Source organism: Lampris incognitus, chromosome 3 (assembly GCF_029633865.1).
Source record: "Lampris incognitus isolate fLamInc1 chromosome 3, fLamInc1.hap2, whole genome shotgun sequence".
Classification (NCBI taxonomy): domain Eukaryota; kingdom Metazoa; phylum Chordata; class Actinopteri; order Lampriformes; family Lampridae; genus Lampris; species Lampris incognitus.
Genome location: NC_079213.1, coordinates 17,464,769 through 17,489,455, shown reverse-complemented (window position 1 = coordinate 17,489,455; position 24,687 = coordinate 17,464,769). Strand labels below are relative to the sequence as shown.

General features: G+C 42.3%; 1 protein-coding gene across 2 annotated transcripts in view; it reads left to right on the top strand.

Annotated features, from left to right (window-relative positions):
- pphln1 (periphilin 1) overlaps positions 1-24,687 on the top strand; it is a 65,879-nt gene that overhangs the window by 4,219 nt on the left and 36,973 nt on the right. For both annotated transcript variants that reach the window (XM_056276019.1, XM_056276018.1), the window contains exons 4-7: positions 7,456-7,695; positions 10,144-10,205; positions 17,173-17,289; positions 17,906-18,084. In XM_056276019.1, the coding sequence (XP_056131994.1) occupies positions 7,456-7,695; positions 10,144-10,205; positions 17,173-17,289; positions 17,906-18,084 (598 nt within the window). The remainder of the gene's footprint in view (positions 1-7,455; positions 7,696-10,143; positions 10,206-17,172; positions 17,290-17,905; positions 18,085-24,687) is intronic.

The following is a 24,687-nucleotide window of genomic DNA, read 5'->3' as shown; positions in this document are numbered from 1 at the left end:
TGGTCATTAGTTTCATTAGGACAGGCTAGCCACAGAAAATGGCACAGTTACCGTAACTACAGGGATTCTACATGGTGAGAGCACTTCTATCTGAGTCAGATGGCCTCGTACTATACCAAGACAGGAGCGTAATCCCAGCCACGCAAAGAGCAGAAATACTGCAACAGATACATGAGGGTCACCAGGGGCTGACAAAGTGCAGGGAAAGAGCCAGGATGTCAATGTGGTGGCCAGCCATAAGTATGGACATTGCAAAGATGTAAAGACATGCACATTTTGTGTGGAGCATAGACCAACACAAAAAAGAGAGCCAGTCAAAACAACCCTTTACCTAAGGGTCCATGGCAAAAGGTTGCAGCCGATCTGTGTGAGCTTGAGGGCAGGAAATACTTCATTGTCTTGGACTGTTATTCCAGAGACATTGAAATAGCCCACCTACTTACTACCACAAGCCAGCAAGTCATCACATGACTAAAGTCTATGTTTGTGAGATGGGGCATCCCTTTTGAGCTGGTGAGTGACAATGCTATGCAGTTCACATCGACTGAATTTCTGGAGTTCAGAAAGCAATATGGTTTTACCCATATCACCTCGAGTCCTCATTATCCTCAAGCGAATGGGGCTGCCGGGAGAGGTGTACAAACAGCCAAGCGTATTCTCAAGCAACCAGATCCTCATCTCGCTCTGATGTGTTATCGTGCAACCCCCATTAGTGCAGCTGGAGCAAGTCCAGTGCAGCTCATAACTGGACGTCAGATCCGAACAACACTCCTTATGCTGGATGAGAAGCTGCAGCCTAAGCACATCAGTCATGAACAAGTGCTTCAGAGGGGCAGCAAAGCTAAACAAGCCTACCAGTTCTTCTGCAACCACTGACATTCAGCACATACTTTGCCTGATGTGCACTCTGGCCAGAGCGTGAGAGTCAAACTGGATAGAGAGAAGGGTTGGAAAACACCAGCCAAAGTAAATCTCTCGAGCCGAGATCCTATGTGATCAGAGCAGACACTGGAACCGTCACTCGTCCGAATAGGAGACATCTTCAGGCTATCCCAGAGTCACTTCAGGGATACCGGACCAGCACGACAGAGTAGTTCCTGGATCAGCAGGAGAGACCAGCCCACAGGCCCAGCCTGTAATCCAGCCAACTACAAGCACTCCACCTATGTCTACTGAAGAGCGTACAACCCCTAGGGCTGTGAGAGCGACCTTGAGAGGTAGAGAGGTTAAAACCCCTCTCGGGTTCAAAGACACCTAGAAGAGGACATAACAAACAACAACAAAAAAAGTTCTAGGAATAGCAACTTTGTGGGCAGAATAATCCCCATGTTGCTGTGGATGGAGAGCAATGTACCCCATTGTCCTAGTTTAAAACTGACTGTTAGCATATTAAAAAAAAGTGGGAGAGAATGGATAATGCGTTTGAAAATGCAGGGTTGTTTTGTGTTCAACAGTCCCGAGGAAATGTTAGCTGGAGAGGCTGATAGAACATTCTTGATTTGCTCTTTGGGAAATAGGGGGATGTAGTGGTTATCGTCCTGGTCTTTCTGGGATTGATTGGTTTTGCACGGCACTCTTATGTGTGACGTCACTCACTCAATGCGGAACTGAATGTTATGTTGATACACAGCATCACACACTGTACAGTACGAAACCCTTCGGCTATTAAAACTCAGTGCTGGCTGCCACACATTTATCAGGCGCTCTCGGTTTTCCTTCAGTCAAATTATGCAACAGGGCAGGGGCAATACACTCTTGTGCATCACACATGGAGCACCTTGCAGCCACATCCAAAAACACTGACATAAAGGGAAAGGCTAAGCACATTGTGCTGCAAATGGAAAGCCTGTCTTTTGTTTACTTCTGTTACTGACTGTGTTTACATGATGTTAGAAAAAGTCGATTTATTGTATTAGTCCGACTAAAACTGGACTTTTAAAAAATTTCTCGAAGTCAGACTAACACCTCTAGCTAATGTGGTGGGGATCAATTTACTCTAGCATGTATACGCTTCAATCGGCCCCGAACTGGCCTCGGCGTTCTGTGCATGATCCATAGTTCCCGCGGCAATCTTTCACCCACAAGTCGAACAGCATAGTATCAACGGTATCAACATGGCGAGTTGTAGAGCGAGAACCATGCATTTCTGGACAGACGAGGAGAAAAACTTAATGTTGTGTCAGCTAAAGGAGTTGAACATGCTAAAGTACATGGATTGAAGGAGAACGCGGAATGGTGAAGTGGAGTATAGCAGAAGTGGCGTGGTTGGAACACTCCAGGAGCGTATGGCGTTGTCTTCTGCCTTCGGACAACACCATAAGCACAAGGGATAGCATGTATCTCATTTGTACCAGAAGTAAAGCGTAGAGTACGTATAAAATATACAGTGCTGTAAAGTTGTCTGTGTTTTCACCACTCGACATGGAACCCGTTTGGCGCTTGCTAACTTGTTTGTCGCTTTTTTGGTATGTGACGCAATAGGTCAACCGGAAGAAGGTCCAATAGCAACCAGCTGAAAGGGGGCATATTGCCACCTACCGTACCAGGGTCGGACATACCTCTGTCAATAAATCGATTCTCCCTTGGTTCTTTTATACTGGGGCAATGACAGTAGTCCAATTACATGGCCTAATTCAGCTATAACCGTAGCTTGACTTAACTGTGCATGTAAATGCACTGACTTTTTGCATGATCTTTTTTCAGAGGTCTCAGAACTCAGCCTCACACTTCAGAGAAATTCTCTGATCCTCCCACAAGCGGTTGCAGCTGTTGAGAGTTGTCTGGAGATGGTTAAAAAGTTGAAGGTAAAGCCACTGAGAGAAAGGAAGCGCCAGGAATTCTTACAGCACATAGGGAAAGATTCTGAAGGTACAGAGATGCAGGAAGTTCTGCCAGTAAGCAAGAGGCAGAGAATTGCAAAGTAACCCCACTGTCATAACTTTCCAAAATGTTGAACTTAAGGGCCCCCTGTCATGCCATATTCACAAATGATCTGAATGAAGTCATTGATAAAACCATTGATATTACTTTTAAAGAACTAGAGAGAAGATTTGGAAACATGCTGATGAATGTTACAGAGAAAGAACATTCAAATGGATCAGAGGTCATCAGGTCCTTTTCAGTGTTCTGTCATGATGCATGGCTAGAAGTTATTGTTACCTATGGCGAGGAGCAGATTGACACATTAGTGAATTGGTACAGAGAGCTCTTGACAAACAGTGGATGTGATGTTACAGCTGTCTAAAGGGAATGGAGAACGCTGAAAACAGTGAAAGGTCAGTTCATGGATAAGACATACACAGTTATGGAAAGTGATGCTAAGGAAGGAGCCATTCTGCACAGATTTTAAGAACATTCTTCACTTAGTTGAAATTATGCTGGTGCTTCCCATGTCTGCAGCTCAGTGTGAAAGAGGATTCTCCGCACAGAATAGAATCAAGTCAAAATTGCACAGTTCCCTAAATGTTACGACACTGAAAGACTTGGTGAGAATCAGTACTGAGGGCCCCGCAGTTTTAGCTGAGCCCAGTGTGAACTGCTGGTTGTCTGCTAGCAAAAGAAGGCACAGACCTGACTACACTGGCTGGCCAAGTGACGCTGATGTGGTGGTGGTGGGAGATATGGACTCAGCCTGAATAAGCAGGAAACAACTAACTGTACATAGTTGAATAAGAAAATGAAAAAGGTAAAAGAAGACTGGACATTTAAGTATTTTGGTTATATGATTGCAGTATATTGAACATTAGACTCGGAGGAGGGACATAGAGGAGGTCTGGCCCCAAGGCTTACGGTACGCAGGCCCACCGGTGTGTGGATATTCCCTGATGCCCACGAACCAGCCCCCAGCTAAATAGTGCCAAGTCAGGTCAGCCTTTGCTGCTACCATTATGACAGTAGAAAGTACTATCTGCATCTGTTTCTACTGCTTTGTAGATTTGCCTCTAGGCAAAGGCTAGGAGAAGGTAACTCCGAATTCAAATCCAAGAAGGCGCTGGCAGCAGGGTGCTCGAATTTTTTTATCCGTTTTAGATTGTTTTATTAGCCACACAACCAAGGCCGGCGGAATTTGTTTTTAGTAAACGAAAACGGCAGAATAGCCCAATAGGATCACGAGCCCTGTCAGACCAATGGCACAAACATCAGATGGCATGCAGAGGAACCACTCTGTCGGTCAGTGGATGGCAACACTTGACAAGTAAGCTGTCACTGCAGGGCAACCTCTTTATCTACTGAGCCCATTGCACTACGGTGTGCCACTGAGGAATGGGTTCTGAGGTCCAGAGAGACTTTTTGGCAGGGGCACGACACCAACTGTCTTAACTACTGTGCAAGGCATGATGTGAGGAGAGCTCGATGCCCACAGGCGTGCTTGCCGAGCTTAAACTGCATCGCAGTCATCATCATTTTCGATGGACTGCCGAAGAAGATGACATTGAACATTGCACATATTGTGTATGTAAAGAATACATTGTATAAATCTCTCCTGGAGGACCACTTGTCCTGCATGTTTTAGGACTCTCCCTGTTCCAACACAGCTGACTCAAATGATCAACTCGTTATGAACTCCTGAAGCTGCCTAATAACAAGCTGATCATTTAAATCAGCTGTGTTGGAGCAGGGAGAGATCTAAAATATGCAGGACAAGTGGTCCTACAGGAAAGGTTGGGGAAACGCTGGTGTAGACTATGGAAGGCAGAGCAAACAAAGGCAGACAGTACAAAGGGGAAGGAAAAGACAGTGTGAGGCAGCCCTTTAACAATGTAGCATATGATATCGCTATATTTTGGCTCCTAAATATTTTGGGTTTAGGAACCGCTTATCCTGCTCTCAGGGTCGCATCTCCGTGACCCTGAGAGCAGGATAAGCGGTTGGGATAATGGATGGAACCTATGGCTCCTAGATTTTTATTTTTTGCCTGGAGCCCTGCTATGGATGGGGTCACAGGTAAAATGCTGGATGCTATCCAAGTATTCATGGACTTGCACCCATGCCTTTTGCCATGAAATTGCATCATAGACAAATGTCTTAATCTTATTGCAAATGAGAAACGGAGTTGGTGAGATAAAAGATGCAAGATAATGTGTATGTAGCCTAAATAAATAGAAAGGTTATTATTTATTAATTTCTCCAATACTGATAGCAGAACCGTTAACGTCGGAGCTTTTCAGTGCTACGGTCTTTAATATTTTAGCACTGGTGCCCATTTAATTCTGGGTTTCAATACCCATTGCTAGTCCAGATGCCACCAGAACAGCCTAGGACCTGATCACGTGACCACCATCACCATGTAGACCTGATAGGACAGACTACAGATGCACACAGGGGAGTCTCACATTTCACCATTCACATACGTGGGGAAAGAGACAAGAAAAGACAGTCACACATCGGAGAGACTGATACAAGATGACAAAATTATATGGATTTATAAGGTGTATTAAGAATGTGATGAGGATGACAAGCAGTGTCCAGGTGGTGACCATCATCACCATGGAGACCTGGGAGGAGCACATACTACACATGCACACAGGGGAAACTCACATTATACCATTCACATACATGGGAAAGGAGAAGACATCATTCAGAGAGAGAGAAAATAACAGTTATAATTTGTATAATCTCGTCGACAGAACATTGCTTGGTAAATTCATTGAGGCAGAATCTGACCCGCAGTGCAGTACAGGTTGTGAAGAACTCAATTTAAAGGCAAGTAATTGTAGGTTAAGGCAAAAATATGAGTTTTAAGTTTGGATTTAAAGGACTCAACAGACTGTGTGATGGGAGCAGGCAGATTATTCCACAGGTACGGAGCCCGATAGGAAAAGGCCCTGACACCACCTGACTTCTTTTTAACTTTGGGTACATACAGGAGCCCTGTATTTTGAGAACAGAGAGCTCAAGATGGAATGTACAGTTTAAGGAGATCAGACCGGTATGATGGGGCAACCCCATTTAGGATTTTATAAGTCAGCAGAAAAGTACTTTGAAGTCTGATCTAACATGGATAGGAAGCCAATGAAGGGAGGCAAGAATTGGTGGAATATGGTCAAATTTTCTAGTTTTAGTTAAGATTCTAGCTGCAACATTCTGAACCATCTTAAGACTTTAAGTACTGTTGTTAGTCTGGATGAAACAAATGCATGTATTAAGAGTTTCAGTGTCAGCATTGGACAGGAAAGACCGAATTTCAGCTGTACATAAGCGAAAAAAAGGCAGTCTTGGTTATTTGTTCAATAATAAATTGTTTTAAATTTAAATTACATTTTAATTCAAATTTAATTCTTAAATTTAATTCTTTAAATTTAATAACTGAATTCATTGAAGACTAAACTCCAAAACGCAACTCCACACTACAGACGTCCTCTTGCTCTCATTTGAAGCATTGTCACGTTACCAGATCTGTGACAGAAAGAAATAACGTAACTTACTAAATAATATAATCAATTCATATGCCCTGTAACTGGTGAGAGAGACAGGGAGTGAGCTACATAACTTATTGTCCAGCACCACCACACAAAGTTTGAAACAATGAACACGCAAAGCATCCAAAATTTACAGCAAACCCGTACGTAATATAAATATGGTAACTCAAGACCAAAATGATCCTGCACAGCAGCAGGAAACATAATAAAACACATTTGCCTACCTTAAGCAGACGGTAGTGATACCTAACCCACCATTACCAGTCACTTACATCTGTGATCCTTCATGCTCTGCGTTTGTGCATCAGATACACAGACAGAAAATACATTGAATGTTCTAAAATAAAATAAAATAAAAAAATAGCAAAGAGGGATTTCAACCTTTTAACGAACAACCATGTTTTATAGACCGCTTATGCTAAAATGCTACACTGAAAAAATAAAAAAAAGTTTATTTGCAACTTGATTGATAGATTTTAATAAATTTTTTGACCTGCAGTTACAGCCCCTCGCCAGTAGAGGGGGCTGTAACTGCAAGCCCCCCGCACCCCCAAGCACCCAAAGTTCCTGAGTCCCTGAACACAGCTGCAGATAAATAACATTAATAATGACACTGTTTGATTTAGGTGTACCAGAAAACCTATCAATAGTACTGTCAATGCTGGTTCTTTGACACACCTACATCCAACAGAGCCATTAATAATTTCATTATCTGAGCTGTGTTTATCCTGCTGTGCTAACATCAGACAACCAAGACCAGCCTGCGATGTTTTAACTTTACATTGGTTTTAACCTGTGGATGTGTGCAAACTCATTAAAATGGTCTATACTTTAGTTACTTTTCAAACTGTTGTCAAACTATATTATCATTAATACCCAAGCCTTTTTCCAAAAAATCAGAAATGGAAAAATAACGTTCGCATCGTGACACAGAATTTCTAAAGAAATAACACATTTTAAAACTAAAAATAATAAAATTAGCCAGCAAAAGCTGCCAAAAAAGACAAAAATGATTAAAATTGAACTGTCCTGGCAGGGCTCATACCCACGGGCAGCCGGGGGCGGTGAAAGGAGAGGACCCTTCAACAGACCTGAGGATGACTATGGCCGTGGTGGTGGTGGTGGTGGTGGTGGTGGGTACGAATATGAAGGAGGGCCACGTTTTTTCCCAAATGGAGGTGGCCCACGTGCTTACCATGGTGAAGATCAGAGGGGCTACCATGGCGACAACGTTCATTTCCCCCCTGAGAGAAGAGCTGGCCCACCTTCAAGGCGGGTGAGTGGATCACTGTCACACTATTCGTTTCTAGTTAGTTAAGTTTACTTTGCACTGCAAGTAGGCTTTATCACTGGTGTGAAGGTTACGTTGGTATAAATTCTCTCCACAATATGGATTTTATTGTATAGCATATAGAAGTAGGGCCTCGTCATTTCTGCTCATCTGCACATGCAAATGTCCAAACGGCATTTTCCACATCTGATTTGGCCTGTGATTGGTGTAAGGGACTGATGGTTGTTGTGCATAACAAGTTGGGTACAAACAAAAAGACTGATGCATGCAAAATTATATGAACGTGGCTCGGGTTTAAAATGTTGGATCAGAAAATCAAGTGACAAAATATATTACATGACACTTGTTTGTATGCCACAGGAGTCACCAAGCACCAATGAAAATCTTAGCATCTTCAACTCTGCCACTTCCAGCTCCACCTCCTGTCTTTTCTGAGTTTGTGCTATTATGACAAAAAATTATTCATCTTGTTGAATAATTGAACTAATTTTATCTCACTTCATTTTATGTTTCAGTTCATTCAGGTTATATCTAGTTAATTTGTATTTTACCAATTAGATAAATATAAAAAAGAATATACAATACTGTGACACCTTGTGCAATATACCCCTAGTTGTGCACATTGACAATAATAGTATATAAAAGAATTTATTTGCTCTCTAGAATTTCAACGTTAGATGCAGGCATACATGGTGCAGAAACAACAGTACTTTACATTTACTCTTAACGATTACATGTAAGACAAAAAAAAACAAAAAACGATAGACTGACCATGTTACTTTTGTATGGGATAATCATGTTTGTCATTACACCAGTATGTCTGGAAGTGTAGAACAAGGGACACATCTTTTGACATTGAGACAGCCGAACAAGCACAATTAAATGAATGAGAAGGAGTCACCTGATCGTGTAACATAAAGAATGATCGATTTCTAATCTCTGCTACCCTCTAGTGCTGGCTTCACAAATGTGAAATGTGAGCTCTGAGCTGCAACAGTTTAGAAGTTGGGGTTGCACAGTTACTGTAAAAATGATAATCTCAACGGTTTTGCTAAATGTTGAGATCACAATAAGCATGATTATTAATCTTGGTTTCAGGAAAAAAAAATATTTTGTGCTTTTGCCACTCATAACATTGGGTCTCTCCGTTCTTTTTTCCTCTTACTTGTCGCAACCTTTTTTCCCAAAAAATGTGTTATTTTGGGCTTTTCTCTTTCTTCCCTGCCTATTACTACCAAGTTCATTTGTTTTGTACAGATAGGCATATGTTGTGCACCCAAAGATCATGGCAGTTTGTCAGGAAGCGCTAGAGTTAATACATAGGGATTGATTTATTACACATACATGCATTGAAAATATGTCAAGTCAATTTTACTTGTATAGGCCATTATCACAAAGTACAAATTTGCCTCAGTGCGCTTTATAGCAACACAACATCCTGTCCTTAGACCCTTGCATCAGATAGGGAACAACTCCCTAAAAAAAAAAAAAAAAAAAATCTTTAACAGGGAGAAAAAATAGGAAGAAACCACAGGGAGAGCAACAGGGAGGGATCTCTTTCCCAAGATGGACAGACGTGTAATGGATGTTATGTGTATACAGTTTAAAGATCACAAATTAGCGGATCACAAAGAGCCACGCATATCAATAGCTCAGAGGATAAATTCTGAGTCTCATCACCAGCCAGTCAGACTAGCTTGGTCTAGTCAGAAAGGCACGAACTGAGGAAGCCTTTTGGTTGAGAGGCGAAACGTCTTCACGGATATATACCAAGTCTAGTTGCACTTGATTCAACTCCTTTGGACAATTTTATGATTGTTAATTTTGGAAACATAAACTCTTCTTGAGCAGTCCCAGTAGTAATTGGAGATTTAAAAGTGTAACTGAAAGTTTTTTTCTTTTTAATTTTTTTCTGAACTTGTTTTGCGCACAAAAATCAGTCTTCAATTTGCATGCAAGGTGTCAGGGTACATGCAGTGAAGCCTGGCCTGTAAGTAAAATATGAAAATTTAGTTTGATAATTTCCTGATTTAAAGAATCAGTCCCACTACATATCATAGGTAGTTGAAGACGTACTGCCCTTTCTCACATTGTGATAATTTTCATTATGGCAAGACAAGATCAAATAGATGGGTCTTCAGATAGAGTGACGAGGCCAAGTTGAGTCAAACTGCTGTAGGAATCAACATATCTTCAATGCACTAAAAACATGAAACCTTGTAATCGGACATATGTAATTTTACTTAATTAGCCATATGAGGGCACTGGTTAGAAGTGCATGTGTTTTAACATTCCTTTTTTTCCTCCTTGAAATTTTAGTTTCCATTTACATGTAATAATTGTTTTTTTCATGTTTGAGTTCTTTGTGTCTCATAATTTCTCATTTCATGTCAAAGGTCTGACAGGTATATCTTTTATGCTTTACCATACCAGGAAGAATATACTTACAGAGTGCCCAGAGAAGACCCACACACAGGACGGCCAATGGAATTTGGGTAAACCCCCCCCCTACTGGCACCTACAACTGTGGCAATTTCATGATGGCACAAAACCAAAGCATGGCCATAAAATAAACTTATTTTCAGGAGGTATATCAATCTCGAGGCATGAAAAGAACAAGCGACCCTATTACAGGAGTAAGCCCTCTCTGCCTGGTGGAGGTCAGACAGCCCATTATGAGCTCTGTTCCCATGAGAACATGAGTTGCTTTGGTGTCTGTTATCTCTGCCGAGTCTACTCTCCCAATCCCCCTGTGCACACTACAAACACATTCCAAGCTGTAAGTTGCAGTTAGTGAATTATGATGTGAATCAGTTCAAAGGCATACAATATATACAATATAAAAATTGATATATATTTCTAGGGGGAATGTGTGATTCGCCAAACATAGTCTTGTCTGTTAGGACTGTTTTTCTTGTGGTTGGGCAGCATCATGTTGAACAGCAGGTGACGGTCTTTCACCATACAAATGAGTTGTGAACGAGTCTGTTGTGTTTATTTCCTCAGGTTGGCCTGAGGGACGATCTCCACAGTAGTCAGTCCCCGTTTTCAATGCCCCTGTGTGAGATGTTTGTTTGCATAGCACTGAGCATAAATCATGGCAGGGTCTGACCCATATTGGCCTGTCTAAGCTTATTCACTTCTCCTTTGATATCAGCCTCGAGCCTCATTCGGCTTCATGCTGTTGGTGCCTCGCCAGCTTTTCACAGTCTGGCGACCATTCATGGCTAAACAGGCTCCCCTATTAGGCAACAGATTTGGGAACGGCACAAAAAAGGGAGGGAAATAAAAAGAAGGCAGGTGTTAAACAATTTAGGTTATAATTTTCATGTGCAATCCCTGGCTTTGGTTCTGCATGGTTCATCAAGTTATACATCTTAGTACATTTAGGCCATCTATTGTTTGCTGTCTATGGCTCTGGCTCCTGCACTAATGTGGGGATTTTAATTCTCTACTCTTTCGTTCCGAATAACGAGCAAGTTAAAAACAACTAAAATAGAAATGGCATTTGGTGCCAGCTTCCAATTGTTTGCCAGCTAAGACTGCTTCGGAGATTCCTAAACTGTTTTTCATCTTGGGACCTTTATTGAGTATGTTTAGTCTCATCCAAAGACCCAGAAAAACAAAAGCATTGGTACCCCCTACCAAAAACTGGCCCATTTAGAGTCTTGGCTAGTGCTGCTGATTGTCAGAAATTTTTTGAATTTTTTCAGTTCTTCACTTCACTCTATGGAGGCCTTTTCTGATTATTGGTTGTTGTTGTTGTTGTTATTGTTGTTGTCTTTGTAGTAATGACTTTTGTCATTACTACATTAGACAAAAAGTAGTCATATTAAAGACAATGTAAAATTTGGCACGGTTAAGTTTTTGATAGCTTTCAGTATCCTGAAATGATGACACTGAAAAAAATTTTTTTTTCCTGTCAAGTTTTAGTCTGGACTAGATACCATAAGAAATGCTGTCATTGTATTATCTTAGGAGAGCAATCAGTCTAGAAAGTCAACCATAGTAGTTTCACAGTCCAGCAGGGAGAAAGGGCTATATAATCACTCCAAACACACAGATGGGTTTTAGGAGGGCACTGACGTCAATGCATGGTTGATTTTTGGTGAGTTTGGTGTAAGTAGAGATCGGAGATCAGTTTGAGCAGAGGGGTAGAGCTCAGAATGGGTGTCATGGCTTATAAGGCTTAGGCACAAGATTTCTTCAGGGGTACTGAAGACAGTTTTATCTCTCATCCTTCCACAGTTTGTTTTAGTGACATGTGTTGTCATTCAAGCCAGGAAATTACTGTCTAGAATCCAGTTTCTGACAATGTACATAGTTGGAAACAGTCTTTTCGGCATTCTTAGACAATTATCCAGTCATTGGAAGAGTTCCACTTTCTACATCAAGGCTATCTGCTTACAGTAGGCTTATGTGCTGATTCTTAATCACCATGGTGTTTTTTCTTGAAAAACGTTTCCTTACAATTCATTTTTGGTTGTTTTTAGGAAGATAAATGTGCTATTTTACTGTACATTTGTCTGTTGGACTTGTGTAAGTTCATTGCAACAATGCAAGTGTTCAGGGTTCACCTTGGCCACCTGTGCTAAAAACAGATGTACCCATAGTTAGGGCTGTCACAATTATTACATAATCGCCTGATCGTGATTATTTGACCTCACCACAATCATTTTGCATAATTGTTAGAATCATTTCCATTCATTTGTGTAAAAACAGCTGGATGAAACTAACAGAAATGTCATATTTCCATCACAATTTCCACATAGTTTTCTACCGTTTGTTGTTTAAGTGGCGCTCTTTTAATGATGTCATCTTGTTGCACCCCTGCCTCGTGAGTGGTGAATTAGCACCAACAAACTTTATCTTGAGACGCTTATTCTATAATATTCAATGATTGATTTCAATGAGCATCTGTTGACATTAACATCAGGGACATAGTTGCAAAGCCAAACACCACAGCACCGCTGTGGGCACATTTTGGTTTTAAGCCAAGTGAAAAAGGGAGAGCCCAATAACTTGGAGGAGGCGATTTTTCGGATTTGCAGCAAAAAGGTGGCAGTCAAAAGCGCTAATACCACAAATTAAAGAAAAAATCTACAGATCCACCACTGCACCCAATTCACCAAACTTGGAAAAACAGCCACCACCGCAGTTCCATCCCGGCAATTGGCTGATCCTGAAGCTTTCGGTCGAGTGCCTAAATATAAACGTGGCCATACCAGATGGTGCACGTTAACAGACAGTGTTAACGCGGTATATAGCCAAAGAAGTGCAGCCATTCAATACGGCTAAAAAACCAGCATTTAAAGAAATGCTGCAAAAGTTTGACAAGCAATGTGAATTACCAGGAAAAACATGCATCTCCAAAACTGCAATACCCAATTTATATAACCAAGTGAAGGATGATATTATCAAGGATTTAAAAGAAATTTGACTTTTACTCGGCCACTACAGACATGTGGTCAAGCTCAAATATGACCCCATACATGAGCTTAATAATACACTGCTCAAAAAAATAAAGGGAACACCTAAAAACACAATATAGACCTCGATGAATGAAATATTTCAGCTGAAAATCTTTATTTATTAGACAGAGGAATGTGTTTAGAGCAAAATAACCTAAGAATGATCAATGGAAATCAAAATCTTTAGCCCATTAAGGTCTGGATTCAGAATCATACTCAAAATCAAAGTGGAAAATGAGAACATAGGCTGATCCAACTTCTGTGGAAATTCTTCAAGACAATTCAAAATGAGGCTCAGTAGTGTGTGTGGCCTCCACGTGCCTGTATGCACTCCCTACAACGTCTGGGCATGCTCCTGATGAGACGACGGATGGTCTCCTGAGGGATCTCCTCCCAGACCTGGATCAGGGCATCGGTCAACTCCTGGACAGTCTGTGGTGCGACATCGCGTTGGCGGATGGTACGAGACATGATGTCCCAGAGGTGCTCGATTGGATTCAGGTCTGGGGAACGTGCAGGCCAGTCCATAGCATCAATGCCCTCGACATACAGGAACTGCTGACACACTCTGGCCACATGAGGACGAGCATTGTCATGCATGAGCAGGAACCCAGGGCCCACTGCACCAGCATATGGTCTGACAATGGGTCTGAGGATCTCATCCCGGTACCTAATGGCAGTCATGGTACCTCTGGCTAGCACGTAGAGGTCTGTGCGGCCCTCCAAGGATATGCCTCCCCAGACCATCACTGACCCACTGCCAAACCGGTCATGCTGGAGGATGTTGCAGGCAGCAGAACGTTCTCCACAGCGCCTCCAGACTCTCTCACGTCTGTCACATGTGTTCAGTGTGAACCTGCTCTCATCTGTGAAGAGCACAGGGCGCCAATGGCGAATCTGCCAACCAAGATGTTCTCTGGCAAAGGTCAATCGGGCTGCACGGTGTTGGGCTGTGAGCACAGGCCCCAATTGTGGACGTCGGGCCCTCATACCATCCTCATGCATTCTCTTTCTCACTGTTTGAGCAGAAACCTGCACATTAGTGGCCTGTTGAAGGTCGTTTTGTAGGGCTCCGGCAGTGCTCCTCCTGTTCCTCCTTGCACACAGGACCAGATAGCGGTCCTGCTGCGGGGTTGTTGTCCTCCTGCGGCCCCCTCCACGTTTCCTGGTGTACTGGCCTGTCTCCTGGTACCTCCTCCATGCTCTGGACACTGTGCTGGGAGACACATCAAATCTTCTTGCCACAGCACGCATTGATGTGCCATCCTGGATGAGCTTCACTACCTGAGCAACTTCTGTAGGTTGCAGATACCGCCTCATGCCACCTCTAGTGGTGAGGGCACTAGCAAAATGAAAAACTAACCAAAGATCAGCCAGAAAAGATGAGGACAGGCAAATGGTCTGTGGCCACCACCTGCAAATCCATTCCTTTTATAGGGGTTGTCTTGCAAATTGTCTAATGTCCACCTGGTGGACATTAGACAATTTACCAACAGGTGAAATTGATTCACAAATCAGTGTTGCTTCCTAACTGGACAGGTTGATATCTCAAAAGTGTGACTGACTTGGAGCTACATTGCATTGCTTATGTGTTCCCTTTATTTTTTTGAGCGGTGTACATTACCTCACCACTGACAGGACTCTACAGTCGAAGTGTTTAGAAACAAGATAAACGCCAGAGAACCACACAGCTGATACACTTGCAGAATGCCTTCAGTCTACTTTGGCAGATTGGGCATTAGATGAGCAGAAAATGTCCTACATCACCACAGATAATAGTTCTGACATTGTCGCTGCAATAGGCAAACTTGGTTGGCCATGGCTAAATTGCTTTGGCCATAATCTCCATTTAGCTGTCACAAATGCCATAGCAATTGAGAAGGAATGCACAGCTTGCGCCTTGGGATTGTGTAGAAGTCTGGTCAACACTTTCAACCTCAGCTGGTTAAAGAAGAGAGACCTGAGAAAGGCACAGACGGAGGCCAATCTCCTCCAGCATAATCTAATTCTGGTGAGTTATTCATTTATTTATTTAAACATTTATATAAGTCATTTGTAAACATAGTCATTTTTATTCATAATTTACTTTTACATTATTTATCATTTACACTTGAAATCTAGGCATGAGCAGTGATTTCTCTCTATTAGATGCTTTAGAAAATGTTTTGAAATTGAAACCATAAATGTTAGGTCATTGTCATGTAATCTTGCTATAATTGGCAGGATTATATAATGTCACTTCCTTGGTGTATTGGCAGGATACATCTGTCTTGGAATCCATCAATGCAGCACTGAAACCGGTGACTGATTTTACTGATGTTCTATCAGGGGAAATGTATGTGACTGTGTCTTCTGTGAAGCCTATGCTGGACCTTCTAAAGGGAGAACTGTTATCCCCAGACCACAAGGACATCACACTCACAGCAAACATCAAGAAAAAAATTTGCTATGTTCTTGATGAAAGTACAGCGCAACGCCACTTCAGGAGGTCCTGAGAAAGGCCACCCTCCTCGATCCAAGGTATAGGAGCAACATGGGGTATGCAGTGGTCATGGATAATACTAAAGACCAGCTTTTAAGGGAGATGATGGAGATGAGAGAGGAAAGAGGCAACAGTGACAGAGGTGGGGACTGTAACAGAGCTGTGGCAGAAGATGATGGCTCTACATCTCCTGCACCCAAGAAGAAGAGGCTGTGCGACCTGTTGCAGAACAGAAGAACCCAAATTGCTAACCAGGCTGTGAAAAAAAGAGAGCAGGCTGATACTGAACTGAGACGGTACCTGCAGGAAGAGACACTGGCTCTCGGTGGATCCTCTGATGTGGTGGCGCGACAACCAAGCAAGGTTCTCTTTGATGGCCAAGTTAGCAAGAAAGTACATGTGCATTTGTGCAACAAGTACTGCCTCTGAGAGAATGTTCAGTACAGCTGGCAAAATTGTAACCCCAGTAAGATGTTGCATTAAGCCAGTTAAGGTCAACATGTTGGTGTTCCTTGCCCGGAATCTACCTAACCAGTGAGGAGCATGACTGGCTGTTTGTGGTTGAAAAGGATGTGGCCTGTTTTGGCCACAGTACATTGTTTATTTTGATTATTGGTACCTTCCATTTTCACAAATTTCTTTCTATATTTCAATAATAGGCATTGTATATTTAAGTTATTATTTATGTCATATCTGCCATGTGCAATTTTTGTTTCCAAAGTCTAAAAGGCAAAAAAAAAATTAATTTTTGTTTATTCATGTTCAGTTCAATGTTTAGTGCCAATAAATGGCTCTTCTTCCTCATAAGGTATATGTGTATTATTAAACTATGATTAGGCTTGTACTATAATTGTGGCATAAAATGATCAGAAAAAGACAATTAAGGGCGGCGGGTAGCGTAGTGGTCTATTCCATTGCCTTCCAACACGGGATCACTGGTTCGAATTCCCGTGTTACCTCCGGCTTAGTCAGGCGCCCTTACAGACACAGTTGGCCGTTTCTGCGCATGGGAAGCCAGATGTGGGTGTGTGTCCTAGTCGCTACACTAGTGCCTCTTCTGGTCAGTTTGGCCACCTGTTTAGGGGGGAGGGAAAACTGGGGGGAATAGCGTGATCCTCCCACGCGGTACATCCCCCTGGCGAAACTCCTCACTGTCAGGTGAAAGGAAGCGGCTGGCAACTCCAAAAGTATCAGGGGAAGCAAGTGGTAGTCTGCAGCCCCCCCTGGATTGGCAGAAGGGGTGGAGAAGTGATGAGGATGGCTCAGAAAATAGGATAATTGGCCAAGTACAGTTGGACAGAAAAGGGGAAAAGACAAAAAAAACAAAAAACATCATTAATCGCGATTATTTGTATGACAATTAATCGTCAACTAAAATTTCATGATCGTGACAGCCCTACCCATAGTACTGTAAGGTACTGTAAATCTTATTTGTATGTGTTATTTGTTGGTTTGTATGTTTGGTGCATATGCATAACTGAGCTTTGTGTATATTTCTTGTTAAATCAGCAATCGTGCCCCACCTCCCCATGGGGTGCGGAACCAAGGCATCTATCCAGGACCCAGATCATTACCAGAGGGCGGCGAAGACACATTAGTGCAAGCCATTCTCAGCCTGGACAGAGGGTACAACTTAAATATTTTAATGGTCCCGTTGATGACATAATTGTAATGTGCAGCTTTGTATAAGTCTACATATAGAGAGAAACAAGATTTATGTCGGTCTTGATGCATGCCCAATAATCCAGGTAAGGAAATCCCGGAAAGTTGAATCAGTTCATCTGATTCATGTATGATAGATTCATGATTATAGATTTACGTCCTTTTTTTTAATTGTTAGCATTTCTCTCTGTCATGACAGATTTTGGGGCTGCTTCGTTCCAACTGTTCAAATATCAGATTTTCATAATGTCCCTGTTTTCTGTCAACCATTACCTCTCTTTGTGGTACTCCCTCTTGTCTCATTTGTTTTTCTCTTTCGCTCACCTCTTCCCTACCTCCTCCTATTCCAAATTCTCTCCGACTCTGCTTTTGCTAATTTGGCTGCATGGAGCTTGATATGTGTTTTGCATTTTAATGAGTCGCCCCTCAAGTAGCAGCAGCCAAGATTCCTTATGTTGATTTAAGGTTTCTGTTGGGTTGGGAGTTTTGCCATTTCATTTTGGATTTTACAGTACTTTTATCGTTATAATGAGAAGTGCAAATACAAATCACACCCTCCGCCTTCTCACTGCTCCCCCAGGGAAGAAAGAGAAACTTACAGGAGAAAGGCAGCACCTCTCCCTCCCATCAGAGAGCGATCTCCCATGCGCAGAGAAGTGGCCTGCTCCCCTCACAGTCGTTCAGGCTCCAGCGTCAGCAGCAGAGGCTATTCGCCAGAAAGAGCCAAGAGCTTGCCCTTCATCGCCCAGCAAGGCAAGAGTACGTACAACTCAGTCCCATAAACCACCTCTATCCTATTGCAGTGGGTTTGCAGTGTGAGATTCTTTTCTTTAATAGACAAAAAGATACAAGAGATTTTTAAAAGGATGAATGGCCTGACAGCAGGACAGGAAACTGCCTTCTTTGTCAACAGTTCAGTTTGTGGCACATCTTTAAATTTACCAGTAATGTTTTTACTTTTCATCAGCCAGTTTTTTTTTAAATTTTTTATTTAGGATAGAATTAAATCTATTCAGTTTCACTTGTGAAATTCAGTCCTAGAGTACTCATCTTACCCCGCACCAGGAAGCTAGTTGATGACATATGCATCATTCAGAGAAAATACACAGTGACAAAATTGTAGTGCTTTCTAAGGGAAATGAGAAACCGTTAAGCCCTTGATTGACAGAATAGTTTGAGACTGCAAACCCTCTGTGTGGTGTTGAAAGAATCACTTCTGATATTCATTTCTTGTCCCCAAAATGTATACATAAAGAGACATCAGGTAACTTTTTGGATTTTGGCAAATTCTTTAGTGTCACTGTCGCAAAGAGGACTGAGGCACTATTTTTTTCATAGTGTAGTGACAAGACATTTGCATTTATTTACAAGCCGCAGGTCAAAAGACTGTCATGAATAAAGAGGAGCTATGTTCAGAGATGAGATAAATTAAAATTGCTATACTTTTGAATCACATAAGTTTAATCAGACCATCTGGACACAAAGTTTATTGAGAGAAGTGTTTCACCATCTGGACACAAAGTTTATTGAGAGAATCGTTTCACCACTCATCTAATGCCCCTTTATCACTACATGGTACCAGCTCCACTTGACTCGACTCGCTTCTGTGTTGTTTTCCATTATCGTAACAGTACCCTGTCAGTGTAGCTGGATTTTCGACTCTCCATTTTTTTCAACTTCAAAATGTGCTTTTAAGATAACTCCGCTTCAACCTCTTCGGTATTTAAAAATGCTGGGTGATATCCAATGCACGCATTGATGATGAAGTGATGCAAAATGATGCAGTGACGCGTTTCTCTGACCAATCAGAGGTCTGCATTGATTTTGGTACCCACTCCAATTTTTTTGGAACCTTGACAAAGGTGGTACCAGAAAAGTAACAGTTACCAAAATGCCGATACTTTCCAGTAATGGAAAACAAAAAAGGGGCAAGTCGAGTCGAGTGGGCCGGTACCATGTAGTGGAAAAGGGGCATAAGTGACCTCTTCAGTTTCAAACTGACTGCAGGTATCTCCACCCTTATAAACAATACAGTGGCATAACGACCGAAAGCAACGATCGATTTCATATGCAAATTGCTGTGACCATTAACTAGAGTTTCAATGGCCATGTGTACTATTCACAGAGGATTGGGGAATAGTTGCAATCACAGCATTGTAAGATGGCGACAGATGTATTCTTAGCCCCCCCCCCCCCCCCTTCAGTTCAGGCATGGTCGTTTCCTCTTCACATAGATGGATACCTCTTAGCCCCCCTCGGTTTAGGCATGGTCATTCCCCCTTCACATAGATTACCTCTTTGACTCCCCATTCAAACCAGCGTTCCTCCTTATCAAGGATGTGCACATCCTCATCCTTGAAAAAGTGGCCATTGGCCTGTAGATGGGTGTAGACTGCGGAGTCCTGGCCTGATGCGTTAGCTCTTCTGTGTTGTGCCATCCTCTTGACCAGCATCTGTTTGGTTTCCCCAATGTACAAGTCACAGCAATCCCCCTGGCACTTAACAGCATACACTATATTGCTCTGTTTGTGCCAAGGGACCCGATCCTTGGGGTGAACCAGTTTCTGGCACAGTGTGTTTTGGGGTTTGAAAACAACTGAGACGTGGTGCTGGGAAAATCTCCGTTGCTTTCAAACCCCAAAGCACGCCCGTTGACAGACAAATACATTGTGAAATCAAGGCTTCAAGGAAACTGATCTGAACAGTGATTGCATCATTCCCTCACAGCCATCACACCATGTGACCAAAATGAACTCACCAATGGCAAGTTAAAGCAAAACAATTATCTGGCGCCACTTTAATATCTTGAAACAGAATTCATTTTCTCTTTTCCTTATATTTCTGCTTGCAGAAGTGATTTCATTTATACACCTGTTTGACAATGTGACTAAATGGCTTTACAGGTTTGGAGAGTCCCGAGAGACACGCTGGTGCACCTGAGCACCACTTGGGGGCGCTCTTTCCTCAACAGAGAGGACATGAAACATTGGGTCTGTACTCTAAGCAGTGTGGACAATAACTGATATAGGTCACAATAGGCATTGTAGCTTATTTTAATCTGTACTTTTCTGCCAGTGAATTGGGGGAAGGACGTAAGGATAGAGAATACAATTTTGATAGAATAAGAGTGGCAGATAGGACCTTACCTACCTCAGTATACATTTAAAAGATATGCATTGCTCATATCAGATACCATGCACAATCAAGGAGGCAGTCTATTAAGCAATTTGTTTTATTTGGCCCGAGTTTAGAGAATGTTGAAGTTGCCTTGTAAATGTTGATGGGAGAAAGTGTGGGGGAGTTTTACCCTAATTTCTTAGAACAAAGGCAACTTCACCGTGTAGTCTTCCAGTCTTTTACTACCCAGGAGGTCCAGTAGCACTTCATTTTCAGGAATCCTTTCCATGTCAACATTGTCTTACAGAGGATGGTCCTTACCAGATGTTGAAAAGTTTAAGAATTTCACATTGTTGCCTGAAAGAACAGTTTTCAGACTACAAACACACATGAGTAGATCAAAGAAGGTTGAATTAGTTCATCAACCTTCTTTGATTTTCTTACCTGGATTATTGAGCTTGCATCGAGACACACGAGTAGACATCTTTAGTTGTAGACCAATTTCACTTGTATTCATTTCACATATTGACGAATTTGTCACTGCAAAAAGTAATACTTGGCTTTTTTCTTGTGTCACGTCCTTGTGTATTCATGGTATTCACGATTCACTGTCAGAAAACATCGCATCAAACACCAAATACAAGTTTCAGCTCTAGCTGAAGTCTGATCTGGAATTTTAGAAGAACATTTGTGAAGGAAACCTGTATTTTACAGTCGCGATAACAAGCCACTGAACATGTTACTTGCCAGTAATAGTTAAATCCTCTCCCTTGGTCTCTTTCACGAACCTTGTCATAATAGCCATGCTTTTTTTCCCCTGCATTACTTTATAGTACGAGCTAGCTGAACACCTAATGTGTATTCAGAAGGCTTGAAATTATGCCAAAGTTGATATGACAAAAAAACCTGACAGGCTGTCAAAAACAGTATCACTGTGTACTTGTGGTTCATTGGCAATCCTAAAATACATAATGTGAGTAGTAGCAGACAAGGAGCAAACATGATCCCAGCAATGTTTTCCTCTAAACTTACCACAGAACTGCAGATCTTTGTTATATTTGACCTGTATAACAGGAGTAACCCTTCAGGGCACTGTGGTGTTCACCATCACTCACCTGACTGTTGCTTATTTGTAAAGTTCTTGTTCTCGGAATTGATTCTCATTCAACAGTGGCAATCACTGTAAGTCACTCTGGATAAGGGTGTCTGCTAAATGATTGCAATGTTTCAGCAGTAGGTGAACTGGACTGTAAAATAAGCAAGTGCTATTGTACCTCCCTCTTCTTTACACGCAGCGGATTCTGTTACTTGATCTTGACTACTTGTCTCCACAAGTATTTTAGGTCCTGTGCCAACTACTCAACCTTATCTAGGGCAGGCCATATTTGCGTTAACGTTTGACTGCTTGGTGCATTCTCTTCGTGTTCAAGTATACTCAAGTGGGTCTTAGAGTAATGAGTTACTGTCACAATGAAGTGACGAGCTGTGGGATGAGCCACCATGGTAATAACATTTTGAGAGTCACAGAAAGTTGAATACATTCATCTGGACACAATGTTTATTGAGAGAAACGTTTCATCACTCATCTAAGTGAACTCTTCCGTCTCAATTGATGCAGGTATCCCCACTATTATAAACAGTACAGTGGCATAATGACTGAAAACAACGATTGGTTTCATATGCAAATTGCCATGACCATTACTAGAGTTACAATGGCCATGTGTACTATTCACAGAGAATTGGGGAATAGTTGCAATCACAGCATTGCAAGATGGTGACAGACTTACTCTTAGTCCCCCCCTCGGTTCAGGGGTGGTCGTTCCCTCTTCACGTAGATGGCCTCTTTGACTCCCTGTTCAAACCAGCGTTACTCCCTATCAAGGATGTGCACATCCTCATCCTTGAAAGAGTGGTCACTGGCCTGTAGATGGGTGTAGACTGTGGAGTCCTGGCCTGATGTGCTAGCTCTTCTATGTTGTGCCATTCTCTTGGCCAGCGTCTGTTTGGTTTCCCCGATGTACAAGTCACCGCAATCCTCCTGGCATTGAACAGTGTACACTGTATTGCTCTATTTGTGTCGTGGGACCCGATCCTTGGGGTGGACCAATTTATTTTCTTTCTTTTTTTTTACCCCCCCCCCCTTTTTTTCTGCCGAATTGTATCCAGCCAATTATCCCACTCTTCCAAGCCATCCTGATCTCTGCTCCACCCCTTATGCCTATCCGGCGAGGGCTGCAGACTACCACATGCCTCCTCCGATACATGTGGATTTGCCAGCTGCTTCTTTTCACCTGACTGAGGAGTTTCACCAGGGGGACGTAGCGCGTGGGAGGATCACGCTATTCCCCCCAGTCGTCCCCCCCCCCCCTCCCCGAACAGGCGCCCCAACTGGCCAGAGGAGGCACTAGTGCAGCAGCCAGGACACAGACCCACAATCCGGCTTCCCACCTGCAGACACGGCCAATTTTGTCTTTAGGGACACCTGACCAAGGCGGAGGTAACATGGGGAATTGAACCGACAATCCCCTTGTTGGTAGGCAACGGAATAGACCGCTACACTACCTGGACGCGACCAATTTATGGCGTAGCGTGTTTTGGGGTTTGAAAGCAAATGAGATGCAATATTTGGAAAATACGCATCTCAGCTGTTCCGAAACTCCCACCACATACCGAATCATCACTGGTTTACGCTTAGGCAGATGTCTTCTTCTTGTAACTCTAGTTAATGTTCACGGCAATTTGCATATATAACCAATCGTTGGTTGAGTCGTCATGCAACTGTACTGTTTATGAGGGTGGGGATACCTGCAGTCAGTTGAGACTGAAGTCACTTAGAAGAAAGCCACTTTATTTTGTCATTGTATTCTGTTTATTCTATTTCTGTGATTTCCTTACCTGGATTATTGAGCATGCATAAAGACATTTTGAGATTCAGTACATGACCATAATCCTTGAAGTGGATCTGTCTTGATGCATGCTCAATAATCCAGGTAAGAAAATCAAAGAAAGTTGAATCAGTTCATCTGGGTACAATGTTTATTGACAGATATGTATCATCACTCAACTAAGTGACCTCTTCAGTCTAAACTGACTGCAGGTATCCCCATTCTTATAAACAATACAGTTGCATAACGACCGAAACCAATGACCACTTTCTTATGCAAATATGGGTGTGACCGTTTAACTAGAGTTTCAATGGCCATGTGTACTATTCACAGAGGATTTGGGAATTTTTGCAATCACAGCATTGTAAGATGGCGACTGACGTACAGATGCAAAGGCACCACCATCCAACATCACCATGGATGAGAGGAAAGCTCTCACGAATCTCAGTAAGGACAATAACGTCATCCTTTCAGCAGACAAAGGCAGATGAACTGTTGTATTAGACCAGACAGACTATCATGAAAAAGTTATGTTGTTACTTAGCGACATGAATACTTATGAGCCCCTGAAACGAGATCCAGGCAGTGGTTACAAGAAAAAGATGATAGATTTTCTGAAGCTGTTGGAACAGGATAATCCTATTGACAGAATTTTGTTTACCACAGATTATACCCAGGGGAAGCTACACCTAGTCTGTATGGGTTACCTAAGATACATAAACAGGATGTGCCATTATGGCCTATTGTTTTTATGATTAACTCAGTGACCTATAACATCTCTTAAGTTTCTAGCATCTATTATTAACCCATTGGTAGGCAGTAATGAACATCACATTCAGAACACTGTGGATTTTATGGACAAGGTGAGAGACATCATTATGGGGGTGGAGGAACCACTGGTCTCTTATGGTGTTAATTCTCTCTTCACATGCGTTCCTGTTGATGAAACAGTGGAGGTAGTCCATATGAAATTACACAACAACCTCACCCTTAGCAATAGGACCACCCTTAACACTGACCAAGTGTGTCTGCTCCTGAAGCTGTGTCTTCAGTCCATGTAATGCACATACAGGGGGCAGTACTACAGGCAGAGGCATGGAGTGTGCTATGAGTTTGCCAGTCTCACCTGTAGTGGCCATCTTGTTTAAGTGGGAAGTGGAAAAGAGGGCTCTGATGTACTATCCAGAGGCACCACCTAACCATTGGTTCAGATTTGTGGACGACGCCTGGGTTAAAATTAAATCTCAGGATGCACCATATTTCACTGACCACATTAATTCTGTAGACAATCACATCAAGTTCACCAGGGAGGACGTGAAAAATGACAGGTTAGCCTTCTTACGCTGTGAAATTGCAATTG